Genomic DNA, 26,307 nt, shown 5'->3' on the forward strand with positions numbered 1-26,307 from the left:
TATGGAATGAATCTTTTAATCTATATACATTGAATATATTAAATAATATAAATATGTTATTTCTCTACATAAACATTTAAAATATAATTTTATAAAATTATATACAGATCTCCATATATACTACAAATAATTCCAAAACATATTTATGGAAACTAAGGAAAATATATAATACGGGAAGTTACTGATATGATTTACAGGCCGAAGTATAACTAATCCAACAATGGCTGGCTGTGAAGCGAATGGCCCAATAATCTTGTAGTTTCTCAGTCCTACCATGCTGGATGTCTTAGCTGGTTTTCTGTATATGCTGAAATTACAAAGAAATAGGCCCCAATGCCAGTGAAGAAATGAATGTGTTAGGCAAGGACAAGAAGGCAAAGAAAGCATTCTTTTTTCCATTTTCTAGAACAAGTTGTGGCTGAGATTAAAAGTGTGTCTTCCCACAGCAAGATCCTGATATTAAAAAAACCTGTCTCCAAGCCACAAGATTCAGAACAAAAGATTGCTTTCTCCCCACCTCAAGATTCAAATAGCAGGTGTGCCTTCCATTTCTAGATTGAAGTTGATTTCAGATATAATCAAGTTTATAACTAAGAATAAAGATCATGAAGGAGTGTTCCCCTTTCTCTACATCCTCACTAGCATCTGCTGTCACCCAAGTTTTTGACCTTAGCCATTATGACTGGTATGAAGAGGAATCTGAATGTTGTTTTGATTTGCATTTCCCTGATGACTAAGGATGTTGAACATTTCTTTAAGTGCTTCCCTGACATTTGTAATTCCTGTGTTGAGAAGTCTCTTTTTCACCCTATACCCCATTTTTGATAGGGTTATTTGGTTCTCTGGAGTCTAACTTCTTAAAATTTTTGTATAACTTAGATATTAGCCTTCTATTGGACTTTGGGTTGGTAAGGAACTTTTTCTATTCTGTGGATTGCCATTTTGTCCTATTGAAAGTGTCCTTCACCTTAGAAGCTTTTCAATTTTATAAGGTCCCATTTGTCAATTCATGATCTTAAAGCATCAGTCATTGGTCTTCTGTTCAGAAAAATTTTCCCTGTGCTAATATGTTCAAGGTTCTTTCTCACTTTCTCTTCTATTAGATTCACTGTATCTGGTTTTATGTGGAGGTCCTTGAAGCACTTGAACTTGAGCTTTGTACAAGGAGAAAAGAATGGGTCAATTTGTATTCTTCCACATGCTGACTATTGCATGATCCAACGGGGAGAACTTTAGTGAACATATCCAACAAAGGGAGATAGAACCTGTAGAGGCCATATCCAGTGGTTATGCACAGCCCCCAGTTGTGGGATGGGGCCACCTACCCATCTCAAAATTATTAATCCAGAATTCTTCCTGTCCAAAGGAAATGCAGGAATAGAGTGGAGCAGAAACTGAAGGATAGGTTATCCAGAGACTGTCCCATCTGGGGATCCATCCCATCTGCTGACATCAAACCTAGACACTATTGCTGTTGTCAAAAAGTGCTTATTGACAAGAGCCTGGTAAAGCTGTCCCTTGAGAGGCTCTGCCAGAGACAGACAAATACAGATGAGAATGTACATTGGGCTGAGTGTGGGGACCCTTAATGGGCAGTTAGAGTAAGGGCTATAGGAGCTGCAGAGGTTTGCTACCTCAGAGGAAGAATGACAATATCAACCAACCTGAATCCCCAAAGCTTGCAGAGACTAAACCACTAACCAAAGAGTATACATGGATACCCATGGCTCCAGTTGGATATGTAACAGAGGATTGCCTTATCTGTCTTCACTGGGAAGGGAACTCCTTGATCCTGAGGAGGCTTGATGATGCAGGATAGGGGAATGCTAAGCTTCTGAGGAAGGAGTGGATGGGCAGTTGGGGAGAACCATCATAGAGGCAGGGGAAGGAAGGGATAAGGGGCTTTTAGTGAGGAAACTGGGAAGGGGGATAACATTTGAAATGTAAATAAATAAAATAACTAATAAAAATCTTAAAAAGAATAAATATCATGTTGTTTATATTTAATTTTAGCATAGAATGTCATCATATTTTTGTCCATCATAGTAAGCAGGACTTCTATCTGTGGACACTTAGAGACTGTAAAATATCATTGAGGCCTTTTTTTATCTTTTAATGTCTCCACTGGAAAATTATTTGTAAATGTAGTAAGTTTGCATTTATATGTTACTTGGTCTTGTCTCCCTGCAGCTTTATCCAGTACATTTAATATCTGGAATATTACATGCCCAAGGAACTTTATTTTCCAGTCAAGTCTTTAATATTCTTCATGCTTCTTTTGCCTTGAAAGGTATTTGCATTTTTAGGTTAAGCCAATTTTTCTATAGTTTTGTTGAAAGTATTTTCTGTGCATTTGACATGGGTTTCTTCCCTGTCATTATTCTTATCTTTCCTAGATTTGGTCTTTCCATGGTGATCCAGATTTCTAGTATATTTTGTGGCAGGATTTTAAACAATTTATCATTTTCTTTGAGCAGTGAATCAATTTTTTATATTGGGTCTTCATGGCCAGAGATTTTCTCCTTTGCATATTGTAGTATGTTGGTGAGGCTTTCATTCTAAGAGTCATAGTCCATCAAACTAAACCTAAGAACCAGTATCGGAAACCTCCATTTTAGTTGTTTGCATTACAATGAAACAGAATAATAGGAATAGCTTCTCTTTAATATTCCCTTCAGAGGCAAGCTTGATATCTTCTGGGTTTCTGACAATATGGTACAGGATTGAAATGTGCTGTTTTTCAATATTAGTTTAAGCAGTGAATAAATATTTCAACACAATGGCTTTTAGGAAACCCAAATTCAAGCAGAATAATTACTTAGCATGTATTCTATGAATCATCATTGTATAAGAAAACACAAAGAAGCTGCAGAGATATCTCCAAGGTTAGGATCATTGACTTCTCTTCCAGGAGCCTGAGTTCTTAGTAGCTACATCAAATAGTACACAACAGTCTGTAACTTTAGGTGCATGGGAATCCACTATGTTCAGCCTATGTTGTTACCTACACTCATGGGCACATAATATCAACATCTACAAATAATCAAAAATAATGTAAATAAATCATTAAAAGAGAAAACACAGAAGCAGATATATGTGATTCTTAATGTAGATACTTGTTATAACTTAGTGTAATAACAATCTAGTTGTTAAGGATGTTTCATTTTGTAAAAGTATCTTTTTCTATACTTGTTATTAATGAATCCATAATTAAAAATAGTTAACTAGTTATCTTTACTCTGATTATAATATATAAAAACATGCTTTTAAAATATAATTTAATTTTGCATATTAATTAAAAGCAATGTAGGGTTGATTTATGTTTAATGGCAGTGATAAAATAAGTCTATGATTCTGGGTTTCTCAACATTAAAAATCTGAATACAATAAATTGTATATGGGTATAAAATGATTTGTGTTTTTTCCAAAGTCTGTACATATTGTGTATAGGTCTAATTAGAGGAGTCATTATTTTTGGACATTTATATTGGCTTTACAGCTCATCAACTGTCAGTCTTCAGATAAAGAATAGATGATTTTGAGTCTTGTTATTCAACCTTGATTTCAGATCTCTAAAACTTAATACTTAAATAAAATATTAAAATAACATAAAACTTTGTAAAACACAAAATGCCTTAAATTTTGATAACCACCCATCCACTGGTTTCTATCAACTATGGTTCTTTTAGACTATGGCAATGTTGTTAAATAGTGTGAATAATATGTCATTCACAAAGCTAAAATTTTCACATATCTAGCCTTTGCAAACAAGAAGCTAGACCTCAATTAGGCTGTAAAGCATAATTTTATGACCTTATTGCCTAATACAGTCAAGTTCACTTAGAAGCAATGATTGTCATTGTAAGATATGACTGAGAATTCACCCCAAATATAAGGATCAAATTTAGATGCACATATCAAAATTAAGATAAACAATTCTAGATCTGTATTGACAGTGACCAGATGCTTGGAAGAAGGATCATCTATTTTCATTGCCTTTGATAAGCATCAGTTTCAGTTGGGGACAATAACTTTTCTGTGGTGATGAGGTGTCTGATAAGCTACATAACAAGTAAATGCATTCAGTGCATCTGAAATCTTCATGTAAGATGATCAGTATTTGGTTGCATATAATTTAGCATTATTTGACATATTAATATTAAAATTCATACTGGTTATAAATTTAAGAATATATATGTGACTATGTATTGACTTACTGGATTCTTTTTATTCTCCTTTATAGTTTTTGGATTCATGAACTTACTTGTACAAGTCAAGTACTCTTCTGTAAACATTCACACACTAAGATATTTATTTTTACAACCAGCTAGCTATCAGTTAAGCATCCTGTGGTCTCAGAAAGTGGACCCAGGAACTCTGCTGCAAATTATGTTCTTCAAAAAGTTGTTCTCTTGGCCATGATTGCAGACACTTTAAAAAATTGTATATTCAATATGATCTCTGACAGTAATCTTGCCTTAGTAACTTTTTCACAAATCAAAGTGACAGGAAAGTGATGTTTACTGGAAGAACAAAAATGTCTGAATGAGAACCATTTTTTTAGAAGGGATTATAGGTTTTGGTGTTAATAACATGATTACTGTTAATGTCCAGATTTATATCTTGCTTATTCACTACTCTTGTTCTGTGACAAGTGGTAAAAATAATTTGCATACTCAGGCAAAGTTTTTTGAAATAAACTCATTGGTTATTTCCATATCTGACAGAAAAACTTACATTTAAATGTTTTTTTAAAAAATCTGGCCCATTTTTTAACTTTGCATTATGAAGTACAAGTATCAGTATGATACTTCACTGGCCATGTTTGGTGCATGGAATACCTAAGTTTACCATAAAAAGTACCATAATTTGGAGGCACATTTAAAAAATATAAATGGTGGAAATAAATTCAGAGTGAAAGGAGAGGTAGATTACAGATATACAACAAAGAACCATCTCAGTATTCACACAGCTAGAAAGAAAACTCTTCTATACAAATATTTGGAAATTAATGACATCTAATCATAGAATTCATGATGAATGTCAGGAAGAATGTTATCATGAGTTTTATGTGTGTGTGTGTGTGTGTGTGTGTGTGTATCTCAAAATAACAAATCACAAATCACAAAAATAGCTATATACATAAATATATATCATAATTTATGATTGTTATAACATTTAACTAGCAATTAAGAAGTAATAGATGTACAAAATTTTGACAATCAATATTTCATAAAAATATGAGTGAAGTAAAATGCCAGAGGTCATGCTACAATACGAGTACTTTGAGGAAGATAGAGAGGGGTACAGGGTCAGTGGTAAGGTCAAAGTTTATTTATCTTTAGCAATTCTTCTGTCTATAACTCTTTTTTATTCTAAGGCTAAAAGTCATTGGCTTTCTAGTAATAAACTCTGTTAATACCAGAGGATTATTAAAAAAAGTTAATAGTTGGAACTCCCTTCTTTTTTACCAGGACCTCAAGCTAGCCAGACAAACAGCTTGGACTAGCTAACTCTTCATGAACCAGAGATAAATAAAGGGAAAGAATTATATATTTTACACAGGCAATATGCACATAAACACAAACATTCATATACATACAGACACACTGGACACTGGTCAGGCCTGATCACCTTCTCATCAACCCATAAGTGTACATACATAGTTTCATATACATACATATACTCACATATTCATATGTACATTTGGTGAATAGAGCAGAAGCCCCCACAAGCAGAAAAATATGTCATCATTCTGAATTAAAAATTAGCTCCAACCTTTATTGCTCTGAAAAAAAATGCTTTTACTTTTTATTGATAAAAGTAAGAAAAATCTGAAAAAGAAAAAGCCTCTAAGGAAAGAATCTTCAAGTTAGAAAATGCCTTTCTCTACTATTCTTAGTTCTTACACTTTCTCTGAAAAATTGGTCACGTAGTGTTCCAAACATCTTTACATTCCATAAATTCATAGCAAGTTTAAGACAATAATTCAAGTAATAAAATGAGAGTTACAACAGAAATATTTACACGTGTTTCCATTAAAACTAGTACCTATCTAAACAGTCATTACTTGTTATTATCTCCATAATTTTTGTTTGTTTGTTTTTTGAGACAGGGTTTCTCTGTGTAGTCCTGGCTGTCCCGGAGCTCAGGTTGTAGACCAGGCTGTAGACCAGGCTGGCCTCAAACTCAGATATCTGCTTGCCTCTGCCTTCCAAGTGCTGGGATTAAAGGTATGAGCCACCACTGCCTAGCTTATCTTCATAAATTTGTTAAAAGTTTAAAACCAAAATTCTTGTCATAAATTAACAAGGTTTTACCAAGAGGTAAGTCACCTGACTTGTTTCTCATTAGGTTTGAAGTTTTGTAAATATAAACTAGTCAATATTTTATTTTCTCTCTTTATACCTACAATAAATTGTCCATTCCAAGTTTATTACCTTTAGTTATCAGATAATGGTTTCACAGCTAACCTAGAGGGAATCTTTTTCCAGATAGTGAATTTATTCCAGCTCTACATTCTTATATTAGTGCAATTAGCTCTTGAAGGTTTATAGAACTGTAGTTCAAGACTTCATTCTATAAAGGACTCAAAATTATGTTTACAGATTTAGATATTCTATAGAATCATTATTAATTATGGAATCATTGATTTGCCTACATAGCATTACTAGAAGGTTAATCTTCTAGTAGTCTGCATAATAAATCAGTCTTCATTGATCTGCAAAAGATCTGACCAATCAGGTAGAGTAATGCCCAGAAATCATTAAACTATGTAATGATAGCAGGGAAGACATAACTGTTACAAGAAGCAATCCTGAGATGAGATCACTGAAAACCCTGCAATTCAGAGTTTACCTATTATAGCTGTGCAACATTGTGGTCTACCTCCAGTATAATTACTTGGATACCTTTAGTCTTTCCTAGATGTCTCCTGACTGTAAATGAAATAAATTGTAGCAACACATCTCTTTTCAGTTTTCTGTTTTAATTTTTTAGTGTTTTGTCTTTTCATATAATTTCAAAGTTTTTAAAATACAAGTATAATGTAAGTATTTTGTTCTACATACACACATGTATAAATCTGTGCTACACTCAATAAATTTCTGAAATTACAAAAATGTCAGGGTAAATTATTAAACACCTGAATGTCTGAGTCTTTCCTAGGTCATCTTGCAATGTTCAGTACTTTTGCTTCTAACTTCTAAGTGCCACTTGTTTAACAAAATTACCCAAATGCCTCATGAGTCCACAATCATTCTACTTTGACAAATAATATCATTATTACCCAAGAGTTAAAGCTTTTTAAAACAATATGATGTGGAAAGCATTTTCCTCTAAGTATATATGTGTCTTTAAGTTTCATTTAGCATTCAACAATAATTAACACTCATATTTCCACCATTTCTCCCCAATAGACAAAAGATTAATTTTGATCACATTCTTAACATTTATTTAAAAAGTATAACTTATAACCTACCAAGAAACAAATTACATTTATAAATTAACTGAAAGGTTGTATATATAAAACTATAAATTAACTGATAAAATGTGGGTAAATAAAACCAGAAAACAGAGAATACAATATTTTTAACATTGCTACAAAGAAAAACCCAACGCATTAAAGAACAATTATAATTTAATTGTATATAGAAATGAATAGCCTATTGAAATGTATTATTTTTAGACTAGAATAGTGAATTATTGTCAACAGGCTTTATGGTAGTATTATACATGTGATTGAAACCTTAAGATTTCAGGAATAATTTTTACCCTTCAACTTTTGTATAAAATTTCTATCTGGTCTTAACACAATAATATAGCACTTGGGGATAAAGATGCAACCTAGAAGCCCTGCACTTGAGGCCAAGATGGAGAATACCTCCACAGCCACCATGACCTTCCCTTTGGTGCTGTGGTAGACAGGGAGAAAAGTGACCCAAACACTGCAAAACACAAGCATGCTGAATGTTAGGAACTTGGCTTCATTGAAAGTGTCAGGTAGATTTCTGCCCAAGAAAGCCACAATGAAGCTTGCTAGTGCCAGACAGCCCAGGTATCCCAGCACACAGTAGAAGGCTATGATTGAGCCCTTGTTGCACGTAATGGTGATTTGGTCATGCTCAGAGTTAGCATCTCTCTCTACAAAGGGAGGAGATAGTCCCAACCAGAATCCACAGAGCATTAGTTGTAAAATGGAACAGATTGGAATGATGACCTTTGGTGTCCCAAATAACAGCAGCCATTTCACTTTTCTTCCTGGAACAGTAATGTTAAAAGCCAGAAGAACAGTAATTGTTTTGGCCAAGACCGTAGACATAGCCACAGTGAACAGAATCCCAAACGTGATCTGCTGCAGGAGACATCTGGCTGAACTAGGCTGTCCAATGAAGAGTAATGGGCAAAGAAAACAAAGTGTGAGGGAAACAAGAAGAATGTAGCTGAGAGTACGGTTATTAGCTTTCACAATGGGAGTGTACTGGTGTTTCACAAAGATCACTAGAACAAGAGCTGACAATGTAGATAAACATAAGGCCATGCAGGCCAATATAATCCCTAGTGGGTCTCCATAAGCCAGAAATATCACAGCCTTTGGGAAGCAGTGATTTCTCTCTCTGTTGGCATACTGACCATCTGGACACTTCACACATTGTGCTAGATCTGAGGTGGAAAAAAATTTTCATTACTACTTCTTTTATTTCTGTTATTCATGAAATCTTTTAATATTTTTTCAGATGGTACCAAAGTTGCTTTTTTGTTGCTGTACAGCAAATCAATTGTATTGATGGACACCATGTATTGAAACCATTTCCTATTATACTTGCAGTAATGGGGGAGCCATTAAGTACTCCCCAGTAATGAACAAGTGTTCTCCTTGTTTTATATCCTCTCCAACATGAACTGCTATATTTATTACTGATCTTAGTCATTCCAACAGATGTAAAATGGAAGCCTAAAATAATTTTCATTTACATTTACTTGATGGCAAAGCATAATAAGGATTACTTTAAGTGTTTTTTAAGCCATTGAAAATTTCTCAAACTAGAATTTATTGTTTATATATGAACGTTATTTTCCAACTTAATTTAATTATATATTTAAAACATGTAATCTATTTTCAATATTTATTTATTTATTTATTTATTTATTTAAGAATTGTAGTCTCATCTTCCAGTTCACATCTGTACCAAGGAACAAACCTTGTGATCCAACTTTCACCCTACATCCAGAGACAACTTGACCTTTAGGATTTCTGACATCCCCAGGATCACAGGTGAGTCCCCAACCCTGCCACAATACCTGGGCATAATTGGAAACCCCTGGGAAACAAAAGATGCAGGACCTCCCTCCCTATAAGAGACACATTTTCCTTAAAGTTTGCAACTGCACCTGGAGGTTGATCCTGTCCTCCACCTCTCCATCCCAATTCACACCTAGAATCAGCTTGACCCCCAGAAATTTTAACAGCCCCAGGCCCACAGGTGACTCCCCTACCCCAACTCCAATACCTGGCCTAACTGGGAAACACTCAGGGTCCCAAATCAGGCTCTTACATACAGACCACCTCACATACCTAGAGACAGCCTAATCCAATGAGGCAGAATATAACCTGGCTCACAGGAGGGGCAGGTTCCAGTCAGAGACAGCAAGGGCAGTTAACACCAGAGATAACTAGATGGCAAGAGGCAACCACAAGAACATAAACAACAGAAACCAATGCTATCTGGCAATATTAGAACACAGTTCTCCCACGACAGCAAGCCATGGATACCCCAATGCAACTGAAAAGCAAAAGTCTGATCTAAAATCCTATCAAATGAAAGAATAGAGATGACTTTAAAGAGGACAAAAATAACTCCCTTAAAGAAATACAGGAGAACACAGGTAGAATTCTAGAAGTCCTTGAAAATGAAACATATCATTTAAAGAAATACAGGAAAGCACAATCAAACAGGTGAAGAAATTGAACAAAGCCATCAAGCATCTAAAAATGAAAATAGAAACATTAACGAAAACACAAAGGGAGAAAAACATGGAGATGAAAAATCTAAGAAAGAGTGCATGAGCCACAGATGAAAGAATCAGCAATAGACTACAAAGGATAGAAGAGAATCTCAGAAGAAGATAACATAGAAGACATTGACACAACAGTGAATGAAAATACAAAAAGCAAAAACTCCTAACACAAAATATCCAAGAAATCCAGGACACAATACCTAACCAACCTAAGGATAACAGATAAAGAAGTAGATGCCCCTAAACATACAAGAAACCTACAGAACAACAAACAAATTGGACTGGAAGAGAAGTTCCTCCCATCACATGATAATCAAAACACCAAATAAAAAAGAAATTAAAGATGTTTTTAGAATTTAAGGAGAATTAAAGCACAGCGTACCCAAAACTTATGCAACACAATAAAAGTGGTGCTAAGTGCTCATAGTTTTGAGTGCTTCTGTAAAGAAATTGGAGATATACTACACAAGCAGCATAACAGCACATATGAAAGCTCTTGATCAAAAAGAAGCAAATACACAAAAGAATAGTCACCATGAGGAAATAAACTTAGGGTGGAAATCAACCAAGCAGAAACAAAGAGAACTTTACAAAGAATCAACAAAACTAAAAGATGGTTCTTTGAGAAAAATCAACAAGATAAATAAACCTGTAGCCAACCTAACTAGAAGGCACAGAGAGAGTATCCAAATTAACAAAATCAGAAATAAAAAAGAAGATATAACAACAGAAACTGAGGAAATTTAAAATAAATCATGAGATCCTACTACAAAAGCCTATATTCAACAAAACTGGAAAATCTAGATGAAATGGATGATTTTTATAGACAGATAAAAGTTAAATCAGGATCACATAAACCATCTAAACAGACCCATAACCCCTGAGGAAACAAAAGTAGTCAACAAAATCTCCTGACCCCCCAAAAAAGCCATAGCTAGTTGGTTTAAGTGCAGAATTTTAACACATTTTCAAAGAAGACAATGAACACTGTCAATAACACAAGGATGATCTAAGGACTGGGAAAAGTTCTTCACCAACCCTACATCTGACAGAATGCTAATATCTAAAATATACAAAGATCTCAAGAAGTTAGACTCCATAGAACCAAATAATTATATTAAAAATGGGGTATATAGCTAAACAAAGAATACTCAATTGAAGAATCTTGAATGGCTCAGAGTACCTAATCAAATGTTTAACTTTTTAACTTTGTCATCAGAGATATCCAAAACAAAATGACCCTCAGATTCCACCGCACACCAATCAGAATGACTAAGAACATGGTTTAAAAAATGCTTAACCCTGGGAGTGACACTATTTAAAGATGTGTCCTTGTTGGAATACGTATGTCACTGTGGACATGTGCTTTAAGAAATAGTTCTATATAAAGACACAACTATACCTCTACTGTTTTAATAGATAAGTAGTACTCTGTTGGGTAAATTACTAGATTTTCTGTATCCATTCTTTCATTGACGGACATCTGCATTGTTTTCAGCTTCTGCCTGTTACAAATAAGGCTACTATGAACATAGTGGATTATGTATGTGTCCTTGTTATATGTTGGAGCATCTTTTGTCCAGTAGACTTTGTGGGATAGAGAATCTAAAAGAGAAGTTATAAACTTGTAGTTTTCTTAAATTTGACCAGTTATTTGGATTCAATCATGTACTGGTCTAAAAATCAATCCAGTATTGAAAATAACAATCTTCATTTGGATGTCTGATTCTAAACATTTTCACAGTTATATTTGGAAGTTAGATATAGTTCTCTATTATGTTAGGTTAGCAAGAGATAAGGTTGGGGTAGGATCTGGATTTCAAACAAGTGTTAGTACATGTGTTAAGGCTCTTTTAATTATCAAGTTTAAATGACTTTTGTTTCTTCTACAGTATTTAATGTAAGTTGCATTGATTGTACACTTTCTAACAGTGTTAGTGTGTTGAAATTTGGCATGTCAGTTATGAAGGTCTATTAGCCCACCTTTGTTTTATTTCTTCTTTATTTTTAAATATTTTCTGGTCCTTTGAGCTGGAATACTTCCTTTTCCTCTTCACCTATAATTCTTATGTTTGGTCTCTTCATAGTGTCTCAGATTTCCTGGATTTTTTAATCAGGAATTTTTGTAGATTTGATATTTTATTTGACATATGCAACCATTTCTTGTCTTGTATGCCTGAGATTGTCTTTCCCATGTGTTGAGGGGTTTTTTTGTGTGTTTACTGTTCATTGTAATAATAATTGCTAGCTTCCATGATTTAGAGTCTGCACATAGCCTGAGGAACCCTATATCAGGTTAATTCTGATTGGCAAATAAAGATTCCTGCAGCCAACAGCTGGGAAGAAGAGACACAGGCCAGGTTTAGGTTTTCAAGACTAGTGAAGAAGAGAAAGGAGGGAGAAAAAAAGCTGTCATGGAAGAGTAAGAAAGGCGGAAGAGAAGAAAGGATGGCTCACATTGGCTGGGGCTAAGAGAACATGGTCCAGTGGGCTGCCAAATTAGAGCTAAGAGTAGCCCAAATGAGACATACTAAGTAGTAACTTGGGTTACAGATAGAAGATAGATTTTAATAGCATGGTGGGTAGGAAGTTGCTCAGCTATTGTGCTGCAAAAGTCATATTAAAATATAAAGGCTGTGTGTGTGTTCTTTTACTCAAGAACATAAATGGTCAAAGGCATGTCACAACCCCACACTGGGTTGTATTAAATATTCTTTAACTACATCGATCTATTTTATTTTATTGGTAAGAGACTGTATAATTCCTGTTAAAATTCCCATTTTTTTTGCAGAGAATTTCTTCAGTTTGTCTTGTTATCATTGCTTCTATTTTCATTTTCAAGTCTTGAAATCTTTTGTTTCCTTCAAACTAGTTGGCTTTTTAAAATTCATTTTCTTTAATTAGTTGTTAGTGTTTTCCTGGCTTTCTTTGAGGAATTTATTCAACTCCCTTTGAGTACTGATACCATCTACATACAGTTGTTTACAAAGTCATTTTCTTGTTCTTCAGGTATATTAAAATAATTAGGATTTGTTGTGTTTAGATAACTGGGCTCTTATGGAGAAGTATTACTCTTGCTATTACCATGTTTTTACACTGCCATCTAGGCATCTGGGTTTGGTGTGACCATAGGTCTAGGCACTGATTTCTGGGTTTGTTTTGGTTGGGTGCCTGCTTTGTTTCTTGGTTTCTGTTTCCTCTATAAAATTTTCAAAGTCTATGCTACCTTTTTTTCTGGCTTGCTTGGCTGGTTATGTTTATAGGGAATAATTGCTTGTGGTGGAGGCTAGGGTAGAAAAAGGCCAGGAAGAGATGGTCTGATGGATCCACAGGATGTTTGGATAGTGGAGAGGTGAAGCATTTTGTTGCAACACCAGGGGTATCCATGAGAATTGAGTCTCAGGTATCAGAGAATGGAAAAATCCATGCCCAGTTTATTTGGTCTCCTGTCAGGCATGGGCTGTGGTTAAGCAGGGCTCTTGATTAAATTTTTATTGTAGTTAGATGATTTTGAGCAATTATAATTTTTTGTCTCTATTGAGTTCTTCTATTACTTTATAATGTATTTCTTTTTCTTCCTCTTCTTCTTCTTCCTCCTCCTCCTCCTCCTTCTCCCGCCCCACTTCTTCTTCTTCTTCTTCTTCTTCTTCTTCTTCTTCTTCTTCTTCTTCTTCTTCTTCTTCTTCTTCTTCTTCTTCTTCTTCTTCTTCTCTTCCTTTTCTTCTTCTTCAGTATTTTTCTCTAAGTATATGAGCATTTGGAATTACAGATTTAAAGTGTAATATAAAGTGTAATATATATTCTAGTTGTGATGCTGAATACTCAGCATTTCATTTATCATATAATTATCAAATAAAAGTGAATTATACACTTACAATCCCCAACTAAATATCATAACTAATTTGTTAGTTTAGATTATGTATTTATGTGATATTTAAAGAAGAATAATTATAATTTTGTAGCATTCCTTCCAACATATAACTATATTTAACTATATTTGTTGGCAGTAATGACTGTACTCAGGCCACAAAACCTTCCATATTGATAGGCTCCTGTTCTACATCATATTTAACCTACCCACATTTTTCTTAACCCCATATTGAAAATGTTGGAAAAATTTCTACAGATATGAAGTACAACAAACACCTAAACTCTTGATGTCAGATTCAAATCCTCATGCCTCAGAGATCTTGAGATAAAAGAAAAGATTTACCCAGTTTGCTATTTTCCATATATTAATTGCATCCTACTAAGACTATACTATGCATCCTACTAAGACTATACTATGTACATATTTCTATATAAAATCCTTCCTAAATCACCTATGAACTAGTGGACAATAGAAAATACAACCTGTTCTTTGATAGTATGCGCTGATGGAATATAGTTGGAAGTACAAAATTCATGTTGCTTAAGTTGAAAGCAGCATCTCTGAGAGTGTTCTACCCTTAAGTATTCTTGGAAGGAACTAAGACATAGGAGATTCAACAACCAATCTCAAATGCATGCATTATGCAAAGAGATTATTAAACATAGATATTCATGCTAGCATGAGTAAAATTCCCCAAATAATATAACACATTAAGGCATATTTCTTCAAATAGAAAATAGTCCACGCAGTACCTGTATGATGACTGAAAATACTTGGTTTAGAGAATAGGGGAAGGCCAGTAAGGCAGCTTAGTTAAGAAATTGTTTATAATAAAAGCTTGAAGACAATAGTTCCCACTCCCAGTATCCCAATAGAAAACAAATGGTCATAGCACACATTTTTACTCTCAACAGTGGTGTAGCAGAAAATGTCAAACTCATCTGCCTTGAACACCATTTGTATCCAGTCATTTTTTGGTTGTAACAACTGACATTGCTGCTCTCATTCTTAGAAGACATCCAAATTCATATTGTGTGGACTTGCCATATGAAATAAGGGATACTCTTTCACTTAGAATACCCGTGCCCTCCTAGGCACCCAGGTTCTTGAACCAAGTAATTATATATCTTCTGACTCCTGAGTATGAGACCAACCATTTTTGGACTACCCAAATCTTAGCATAAAAATTTCCTTTTACATTTTACTTTTTCTAATAGTTCTGTTTCTTTTGGGGACTCTGAAAACACAGGAATAAGTAAGAAAGACAGGGAGTGTCAAATATTACTTTCATACTTGTGAACATATACACAGTTGTACGTTCAATTGGAACAACACACATTCATCTCAAGACATATTCCACATACATACATACATGAAGGATACCACACAATATATTTGTAAAATAGTACTAATTATATAAAATAATATATTATTTTGAGAAACATAGGCATTTTATCTCTATATTTACCTTCCAGTTTCTTTCAAGGTCTTGTTTTGGAGGGAGGTGGGGAGAGAGACAAATATTCTGTAGGCTTTTCCCCTACAGTTTGCAATTACCTGTAGCATTTGAAATCTCATTTTCAGGGCAAGGGGAACAATCAAAACAGCAGGATGGTTTTTCTTTTGGGTAACATTTCTTAAATCCAGGAGCACAGTTCACACTGCATACAGAAGGGGGTATCTGTGGGGCAACGATATGCATTGTTACCAGATAGTACCTACTAGCTTTTAAACTATACTTTTTAGCACATATATAACTGACAGAATGTTTTGAAACAACTTTAATAAGAAAATTAAATTTAGTGAAAGGACTTATAATATACATACAATTCTATAGAAAGAAGACAACAAAATGTCATTCTTTCAAAATATTCAAAAGTTCAAAAAAAAATCTTATAATCACTGTGAGAAAGAAACAGTATATCACAATATTTCCATGGTTTTTTGTTGTGGTAAATCTCTTGCCTATAGGGAGTCCATAGAATAAAGACACAAGTCAATAAGTATCAAATGAATGCTGTATGCCTAGATTGGGCAGATTTACCATTAAACTACACTATTTCCCCGGCTAAGAGAGCTCTTAACAACTTGCGGTTTCCTAGGTCAAGGCCTTTTTCGTCTTCTCTCCCTCCACTTCGACTAACTGCCAACTCCCCCGCTTCTCTCTCCTCTCCCCGGCTCTCCTCCTCTTCTCCCTTTTTCTGCCTCTGGCTCCTCCCACTCCTCTTCTACTGCCCAGTCACTGGCTGTAACCTTTATTTAACAAATTTGATTGGACAGAAGGTTTATAAGATTCACTTCTCCTTCACAGCCCCTCCCAGGAGTGGAGTTACCATGACAACAAGAGGCTAGGGCTATCCACCACAGTTTGTGTCCACTTGTAAAACATTAAGTTATGCCAAACTCACCTGGCTATATCCTGAGACCCATTGTATCATGTCCTCATATAAGTACAATTTTTGATCATGCAGATAATGTGAATAAAACCGTCCTATTTTCACCTTCATTCCAAGTCCTTGTGGAAAATTCCAAATCATATGGAACTCATACTCTGCATCTGTTTTTGTTTTCTGATTAATTATTACTATGTCTCCAATAGGGTTTAAAAAATGCACATTTTTCAAGAATGCATGAACCTAAAGAGATGAAGCATTAGTAAAAACTAATATAAATTTACTAATTGGGAAACATATAATGGGGAGAGCCTTTTAGTTTTGAGATGTCTCTCAAAATTTAACTTTATTGGAGTTTCCTATCAAGTAAATAAAATCATATAAGCAATTTTTTAAAAAGGCATTGTGATTTTATGATTTCAGGCTTTCCATGAAAACACAAAAACTTGAGAACACAAATACTCAGCAAGCTATTGGGAGGATAAGTGTTGAGAAAATAATAATCTAAACACCCATTTTCTCTCTGAGTGTTTTCCTTGCATTGATGGTTAGTATTCCTCAGTTCTAAAAAAAATCAAAATTACTCTAATCCATGTAAATCACATTCAATTCACATATTTGTCACTTAATGTTAAAAGTTGTTTTTTCTAGTTTTTATTTAAGCATCATGATTGAGGCAACTCAGAACTAAAGAAATACTGCATGTGTTCTCTTATATGTGTATGTGGCGTTTAAGCTTTAGAAATGTGTGAATCAATCTTAATTACTGAATAATTGAATAGCTAGTAAGGGATTGTAGATGTTTGTTGCAATCTTTCAAGGCAGCAAATCTAGAATTTTATAGTATAAATAAAAGATGAATGGGTGTAGGACCATCAAAAGCAGCATGGATCCCAGTTGAGCTAAGGCTAAAAGCCCTAGAAACCTTGAAGAGATGGTAGGAGCTTTACTTGTCCCAGGCACCAGCCCCTGTCACTATCCATAGATTTGTGGCCATCAGTCATGTAAAAAAAAGTCCCAAGCCCCTCTACATGTAGAGGACATGACCTGTGGTCATGTAGGCTCAAGACAGGCCTTCACTCTTTATTGAGGTACCTAAAGGCCTGTAGAGAAAAAAAGCCAATAAGCTTTTCTTCCCAGACACTCCTTCCTGCAAAAGGTATTTAATCTCAGGCCCACAATGAGAAGTAGGTGTGGTTTTACACATCCACTTTCTTCCAGGAAAATAAATGCCTTAAAACCATGGACTGCCTTTTTTCATCAAGATCTGTCATGAGGAGCCATGGAGAAAGCATTTACCTATGAAGCCACTGTTTAGTCTCCCATAGAAGGCCTCACTGCACTCCCAACCACAACCACCAAGTCAAGCCCAAGCCTGCCACCATCAAGCCAAAGAATCTACCCATGGGACCAGCCAGAGTTTCCACCTATTTGCAGGCCCCAAGTCAGATCCAGCCCACAGCCAAAACTCTGTTCTCAGTTCTTCCAGAGTATCCAGTGGTACCTAGATGTCCAAGAGCCTGAGAAATAGACAGCCTCAACCATGCTGCAGGCCTGGGGATCCCTGAACCAGCTCTGGCTGTCCCATGTCTCAGACTGTGCTTTCCCACTCCCAGGGCAGTGTCTGTAGGGTTCCTAACACCTTAACACCTGCCTGGCAATGGTGTGGTATAAGCATAGCCAATTTCCTATGCCCTGCCTCCCTGAATGATCAAGCCCTGGGGCGGAGCAGAAGTACTACACACAACCCTACAAATATAGGTAGATTAAATGGGGAGAAGAATAGTAGAACTGGATAATGGAAGAAATATGTGGAGGAGTAACTAACATAAAAGTCTTTTGGAAAAGCTACATCAACATAGAAGCTCCTTAGATGTATACATATATAATGATAATTTAAATAGAGTCACTATAATTTGGAAGGCAATTCCCCAAGTAGCCATCTTATGCCACTGAATAAAACCTCCAGTATAGGGAATACATGGCATCTTGCTGAGTCACTGACCAAATTAGTCTTTTAACAACTACAAACAAATATCACAGGCTATTTTCAAGTGATAAAATGATGATAGGGTACTATTTCTGAATACAAAAATTACTTATGTCATTAAATGTTGAGAAATCAAACTGATGCCTAGAAGTCTCATTACTGTTAACTAGCTTTCATGGTGCTAAAAGATACTTTAAATGCTATCAGAGGAGAAAAATAAACATCAATGGTATTCAGTTACAAACACTGTTTGTACAACAACAAAGACTTGTCTCTAAGATAAAATGGTGCAATCCTGACATAATTGCTGTTAGAAAAACCAATTACTTTCTGGTTAAATTTAAGCCCTACTCCATGAGCAAGGACTTGAATCTGACAATGTAAAAGTGTTCAAGAATCCAAGACTAGAATGGCCACAGATCCTAGGAGCCATCCAGTACTGTCAGTTTGCTAAAGGAACATGGCAATAAAATTATATATACTGCTATACTTATATATTAGTGCCTAGCTCAATCATTATTAGAGAATTATTTTGCAGTTATAATCATTAACACAGACACACACTGAACAGTATAATATGAGATGAAAAAAATTGGTGCACTAATTTCTAAATGGAGAGTCTTAGGAAGCCCCCATCCTCAATATTAAACATCCATGTGGATGTTAAATAGAAGGATTATAAAAGTCAGAAATGGTGAAAGACTTTAAGGAAATTGTGTCTTTAGAGAAAAGACTTATGTGTGAGTTAATACACAGAGATTATTTGTGAACAAACAAAACCTGCATGAGTTTAAACCAAACAAAATCACATCATAGTGAAGAGGAAATAGATAAAATATCTCACCAGTGCCTTCTTGTCTGGGCCCAAGCACTCAGCAGATCCCAGGTGGCAGCTCTGCCCCCAGTCTCACAGAACCCAGAGTAAGTGGGCCTCCCAGGAGCTCTAACCTGAGCTGTATCATAGATAAAAAGACAGCAATACCCGTCCCAAACAGGGAATAACTGGGACCCAATAGGGCCCAAGAAGTCACTCCTGGACTGTAGCACTGGTTCCTTCCTGTCTGTGTCTGGAGCACTGAGCAGATCTTAGGCACTAGCTCTAACCCCAGAAGTATTACTCAACCCACACAGTTCTGATACAACCAAGATAATAGAAAAGGCAGGCTCCAGTCAGAGAAAGGGCAGGTAGCACTAAGGAGATCCAAATGGCAAAAGGCAAACACAAGAACATAAGCATCAACAACCCAGGGTACTTGATATCATTAGAACCTAGTTCTCTGACACAAAAAGTCCTGAACTCACCATATCACTAGGAACGCAAGAGTCAGATTTAAAATCACTTCTAATAATGATGATAGAGGACTTTAAGAAGGACATAAATAACACTCTCAAAGAATTTGAGAACACAGGTAAACAGGTAGAAGTACTTAAAGAGGAAACATAAAAATCCCTTAAAGAATTATGAGAACACACAAACAAACAGGTGAAGGAATTAAACAAAACCATCCAGCATCTAAAAATGGAAGTAGAAACAATGAAAAAAATTGAAAGGGAGACTACCCTCAAGATAGAAAACCTAGGAAAGAAATCAGGAGTCATAGACACAAGCATCACCAACAGAATACAAGAGATAGAACAGAGAATCTCAGGTGCAGAAGATACCACAGAAAATATTGACAAAACTGTCAAAGAAAACACAAAATGCAAAAAGTTCTTACCACAAAACATCCAGGAAATCCAGGACACAATGAGAAGACCAAACCTAAGGATAATAGGTATAGATGAGAGTGAAGATTCCCAATTTAAAGGGTCAATAAAAGTCTTCAACAAAATTATACAAAAAAACTTCCTTAATCTAAATAATGAGATGCCCATAAACATACAAGAAGCCTATAGAATGCAAAATAGACTAGACCAGAAAAGAAATACCTCCTGTCACGTAATAATCAAAACACCAAGTGCACAAAACAAAGAAAGAATATTAAATGTAGTAAGGGAAAAAGGCCAAGTAACATATAAAGGCAGACCTATCAGAATTACACAAAACTTCTCACCAGCTACTATAAAAGCTAGAAGATGCTGGACAGATGTCATACAGACCATAAGAGATCACAAATGCCAGCCCAGGCTACTATACCCAGCAAAACTCTCTATTACCATAGATGGAGAAACCAAGATACTTCACAACAAAACAAATTTACACAATATCTTTCCACAAACCCATCATTACAAAGGATAATAGCAGGAAAGCTCCAATACAAGGAGGGAAATCATACCCCAGAAAGAGCAAGAAAGTAATCCTCTTTCAACAAATCCAAAAGAAGATAGCCACACAAAGATAATTCCACCTCTAATAACAAAAATAACAGGAAGCAACAATCACTGTTCCTTAATATCTCTTAATTGGACTCAATTCCCCAATAAAAAGATAGGCTATTGGACTGGATACGTAAACAGGGCCCAGCATTTTGCTGCATACAGGAAAACCACCTCAGTAACAAAGACAGAATCTACCTTAGAGTAAAAGGCTGGAAAACAATTTTTCAAGCAAATGGTCCAAAGAAACAAGCTGGAGTAGCAATTCTAAAATCTCCAGCCTGAGAACACAAAGGGAGGGACTCATGGTTCCACCTGTATAGGTAGTTGAGGGTGGCCTTGCCAGGCATCAGTGATAGTGGGGGGCCTTGGTTGCTGAAAGTTTGGATTTCCTAGTGTTGGGGAATTTCTAGAGTAGGGAGGCAGAAATGGGAGGATGGTGGGAGCACATCCTCCTAGGAACTCCCAGAATTATATGGATTAGACATGACAGAGGAAGGCTGCCAGAAGACTAGATTCCAGAATACAAACAAAAAATTATCTTGATACTAAAATTTGTTTTGAGAATTGCATATTGCAGAATACACAGCCTTGGTATATCTACTCATCAGCGAGCTGAGCAGACCTGCTCCAACCTCTGATGTCCTGGAATTTTAACTGGATGCAGTGAAGACACCATGTCAGAGGCTTATCAATTTACTCTTCTCTCTGCCCCTCTTCTAATATCTCAACACCCATAATCAGCTTAAAGAAGTTATTGAAGAGTCAGTGTCCCTATTCTCTGGGCTTGGGGACTGAGGTGGTTAATATTGGGCTGTCTTTTTAGGGAAAAGTAGTGGTTTTGGTGGAACAGAGAGGATTAGCTAGAATTTATTGCATAGCCATAACCTATTGTTAGAAATAAGTATAATTGTTATTAAGCTAAAGTTATAATTTCTCAAATGGTACAAAATTTACTTTGATTTCAAATTTAAGGTTTTCATTGGTATCAGCTTCTTATTGATATAAAAGTAAGATTAATATTGTTACTCTTTTAGGCACTGTGCTTATATAACACATTTAGGAATATAAGGCCAGTCCTTCTTTAACTTTTGTAACTGATTTGAGATGGCTAGCCTGTGAGTTAAGGGCCTATACCAAATTCATGGCTCTGAGTTTATTGTTAGAGTGTTTTTTATATTTTATTTTGAAATAGCTGAGAGGAGTTAACAGACAACGGTCCAGATTGCCTTACATGGGTAGTTGGTTTTCAAAACATCAGAAATCCACAGAACTGATGTTACAAACATTTCTGTATTAATGTTCATTTTGATTAGAGACCTGTCTGCTCCTGACAGTTTCCTTTATTAGATTCTAAGAAAAAATTGAGCATCTTTGGAGTTACTCCAGTTGTGGTGAGACAGCCTCTAGGCAACAATTGCGTCTTTTTATCTACAGACAAATCACTGTCGAGAAAAGAACACACTTTTGGAATAGTTTTGATTGATTATACCTGCCAAGGCAGAGTAATCAGCTCTTGGCAGTAATCAGTAATAATTCTGCATCACTAGGTCTGTCAGATGATACTGGGCCAGAAGGATGAAGATCAGATTCTTCAACATTTTGTAGTATAAGGACTGTCCAGGTTTTCAGCGGTTTCTATAAGTTGGCTAAGTTTTAGAAGCTATGCTTTGTGCTTCCCATAACTTCAGTTAAGTCAGTCATTCTGGATTTCTGACAGGGTTGAAGACTTATAGTCTCATAGCCAATCCTGGCTATTTACTTTGAGAGAAAAGATTTGAGAGGATAGTTTTCATATGACATTCCTTTTAAAGCCAAGAAAAAAATCCAGGTTCAGAACTAAGTCTTTTAGTTAGGTGAGTAGAGGTTCTGGTTAGTCAACAAAATGATGGACTTGGCATTAGGTCTATCTTGTACCTTACTGACACAAATTGGTATAGTTATGCTCTAATTGTATTTTGAGAGAAAAGTTTTATTTTAACAGGAACTGTAATATGTAGGAGGAGCTAAGGTGGAAGGAGTAAGGAGAGGAAGAGAAGGAGTAAAGAGAGGAAGAGGAGAAGGAGAGAAGAAGCTAGGTAATGGGGGAGGGGGGACATGGAGGCAGATGTTTGCATGTCTCTGCCAATCAAAGATAGTTGAAATATCTAGTTTGGGTATTGGGTTACACTTTTGATTGTATGGGCATCTTGTTACTAAGCATTACCAAACTTATAAAACCTTTGATTGACATTTTTAAAAATGTATAAAAGCAAAAAGGAGAAGCGGGGATGGAATAGAGATTTTCTAGGGAAGAGAAATGGGATGGCATTTGAAATGTAAATAAAATATCAAATAAAACAAAATAAATTAGTCATAAAAAAGAAAATTTGCTACAATCACACCTTGAATGTGTGCCAAAAAAAGGAAAAAATCTCACTAGCATCCAAGAAGCTATTTGCAATTGATACCTGCTGGAAAAAAATCAATTTTCTCAACTGGGGTGTTACTCAACATATGAACAACAATCCAGACAAGAAATTGGCCAACATTAAACAGACTCCACAGTATTTTCTGATTTTTAATTTGTTTTGTTCATTTTATCATAAATTGTTAAATGTTTGCTTTAATTTTTATTTTTTGTATATAGAAATATATACACAGAGAAACAAAGTGATAGAAAAGAAACAAAGAGAGAAATACAAAGCAATGGCAATGCAGAGAAAGATGGACATATGTAGAATGAGAAAGAGAGGACATGGAGAATGATGGGTGAGGAAGTAGGAATAACTGTGAGAGGAAAATGTAAGATCACTTTTATCTAAAACCTTTTAAAAATGCTATTACTAGTTTATTTATTTTTATTTTATGAACTTTTGTGTTGTGCCAGCATGTATGTGTAATGGTGCTAGATCCTATGAAACTGGTGTTACATGCAGTTGTGTGCTGCAATGTGGGTGCTGGGAATTGAACTAGGGTCCTCTGGTAAAGCAGCTAGTGTTCTTAAATGCTGAGCTATCTCTCCAGTCTTCTGAAAAAAATTTAAACAATACAAGTACTTTTGTAAAAAAATGTTTCTTAAAAATTAAATCTGCCATTCACAACATTCACAAAATCATTGACTTCATCAAAAGTAGTGTCCAATATTTCATGTTATTTTGCTCAAGATTTAATATTCTAATATTTTACATGTTATAAAATGAAAAGGTGAGAAGATTCTTATTTGATGAAATGAATCCCAGAAAACTAGGTTTCAGTATCCCTTTCTTCTTTAAGAATATTGTTTTTCCCCATTCTATGTAGGATTGAAGAATCTACACTTCCTTCCTCTTAAGCTCCAAATGTTTTGTGGGTTGTATCACTGATATTCTGTGCTTTTAGCCTAATATCCACTTATAAGTGAGTACATACCATGTGTGAACTTTTATGTCTTCATAAATGTGTGAACTTTTTTGTCTGGGTCACCTCACTTAAGATGTTATTTTCTAGTTGCATCCATTTGTCTGCAAATTTGATGAAGTCATTGTTTTTAATGCCTGAGTAGTACTCCATTGTGTAAATGTACCACATTTTCAATATCCAAACCACACGTTGATGGACATCTGTTTTTTTTTTTCTTCAGTTTATGGCCCTTATAAATAAGGCTACAATGAACATAGTGAAGTGTTAGGAGCCGCAGTGAGCGTGACAGCATTCGCCATTACAAGATGGCGCGGGCATCCTGTGCTCCCACAAGTAAACAACTGACTGCGCAGGTGCAAAAGGCAAAAAGTGCGCCAAAGTCACTGCCCATCCCGGGGCGTATTATGGGTAATGAGTGAACAGCCAATCAGAAGTGAACACGTCACTCTAGGGTGTATATAAGCAGTGCCTTTTCTGGGCTTTGGGTCTTTCCGCTTCTGCTTATACAAGAATAAAGCCTCGCTGTGGTAACCACCTGAACACTGCCTCACATGTCTCTTTCGCGGGCGAAGGGGACACGGAGGGGCTTGGAACAGTGAAGCATGTGTCCTTGTTATATATTGGATTATATTTTGGGTATATGTCCAGTAGTGCTATAGTTGAGTCTTCAGGTAGAACAATTTTTCATTTTCTGAGGAACCTCCAGGTTGATTTCCAAAGTGGTTTTACCAGCTTGCATACCCACAAGTAATAGAGGTGTGTTCCTTATTCTCCACATTGTAACCAGCATCTGCTGTCATCCAAGTTTGTGTTCTTAGCCCTTCAAACTGGTATGAGGTAGAATTTCAGGGTCATTTTGATTTGCATTTCCCTGATGACTAAGGATGTTGAACATTTCTTTAAGTGCTTCTGAGCCATTCAAGATTCCTCAGTTGAGAATTCTTTGTTTAATTCTGTATCTCATTTTTTGTTTTGTTTTGTTTTGTTTTTCAAGACAGGGTTTCTCCGTGTAGCCCTGGCTGTCCTGGAAATTACTCTGTAAACCAGGCTGGCCTCGAACTCAGAAATCTGCCTGCCTCTGCCTCCCAAGTGCTGGGATTAAAGGCATGCACCACCACTGCCCAGCTCTGTATTCCATTTTTAATAGGGTGATTTGGTTCTCTGGAGTCTAGCTTCATATGTTCTTTGTATATATGGGACTTTAGCCCTTTATCAGATGTAGAGTGGGTAAAGATCTTTTACCAATCTGTTGGTTGCCATTTTGTCCTATTTACGGTGTCCTTTGCCTTACAGAAGTTGACAATTTTCTGAGGTCCCATTTGTCAATTGTTGTTTTTAGAGCATGAACCATTGGTGTTCTGTTCAGAAGAATTGCCCCTGTGCCAATATGTTCAAAGTTCTTCCCCATTTCCTCTTCTACTAGATTCAGCATATCTGGTTTTATGTGGAGGTCCTTGACCTACTTGGACTTGAGCTTTGTATAAGGAGATACGAACAGATCAATTTGCATTCTTCTACGTGCTGAATTGAGTTGTAATTTTGATGGAGATTTCATTGAATCTGTAAATTAATTTTGGTAAGATGGCTATTTTTCCTGTGTGAATCCTGCCCATCCATGAGCATGGGAGATATTTCCATCTTCTAAGGTCTTTGATTTCTTTCTTTAGAGACTGAGAGGGGATCAGGGAGGAAGATGGAATGAGGAGGAAAAATAGGGGGACAGGATCAGTTATTGGAAGGGATACCAGAGAAATTCAGAGGATCAGGAAATTTAATAGAAACAAGTAGCAGTGGGGGTTGGGGAACTGGGGGTAGCCACTTGAAAGTCTCAGACTCAAGGGAAGAAAGAGGCTCCCAGGAACGAACAGAGATGACTTCAGTGGAAATACCCAATAAAGGGGAGAGTAATTCTATAGAGGCTACCTCCAGCAAATAGACATTGCCTTCAGTTGAGGGAGAGGACAACCCAACTGTAGGGCACTGAGCTGAGAGACAACCAGGTGTCTGGTTGAACGAGTTTCAAACCCTGGAGACCCTTTTGAGGGACAGTAGGCCATTTGGCTCTGTTCCTGGCCCCCTGGTGCTCTCAGCTTCTGCCCTTTACCGCTTCACAGCCCCTCCCTTAGAGAGGTTGAGAGGTCTACGACCATCGGGTCACTTAGGAATGGTGCCCCAGGCTCTCCTCACATGCATATGAGGCATCCCCAAAACCTAGACTAAGCCAATGAGGTTACCTGTTGCTAAAACCTTCACCCACCCCAAACTGTATATATTGAGCCTAATTGAGAAGTAAAACACACACAAGAACCATCCAGGCTTGAGAGCTGTAACCCTTTAGA

The 26,307-nt window shown here is 36.0% G+C and overlaps 1 protein-coding gene across 1 annotated transcript in view; it reads right to left on the minus strand.

Annotated features, from left to right (window-relative positions):
- Positions 1-7,756: 7,756 nt before the first annotated feature.
- LOC117722597 (vomeronasal type-2 receptor 116-like) overlaps positions 7,757-26,307 on the minus strand; it is a 40,708-nt gene continuing 22,157 nt past the window's right edge. Inside the window, exons 4-6 of the mRNA XM_034521839.1 lie at positions 16,297-16,524; positions 15,446-15,569; positions 7,757-8,661 (exon numbers count right to left, since the gene is read on the minus strand). Of these exons, the coding sequence (XP_034377730.1) occupies positions 7,757-8,661; positions 15,446-15,569; positions 16,297-16,524 (1,257 nt within the window). The remainder of the gene's footprint in view (positions 8,662-15,445; positions 15,570-16,296; positions 16,525-26,307) is intronic.

The sequence above is a fragment of the Arvicanthis niloticus genome, chromosome 17 (assembly GCF_011762505.2).
Source record: "Arvicanthis niloticus isolate mArvNil1 chromosome 17, mArvNil1.pat.X, whole genome shotgun sequence".
NCBI classification, from domain to species: Eukaryota; Metazoa; Chordata; class Mammalia; order Rodentia; family Muridae; genus Arvicanthis; species Arvicanthis niloticus.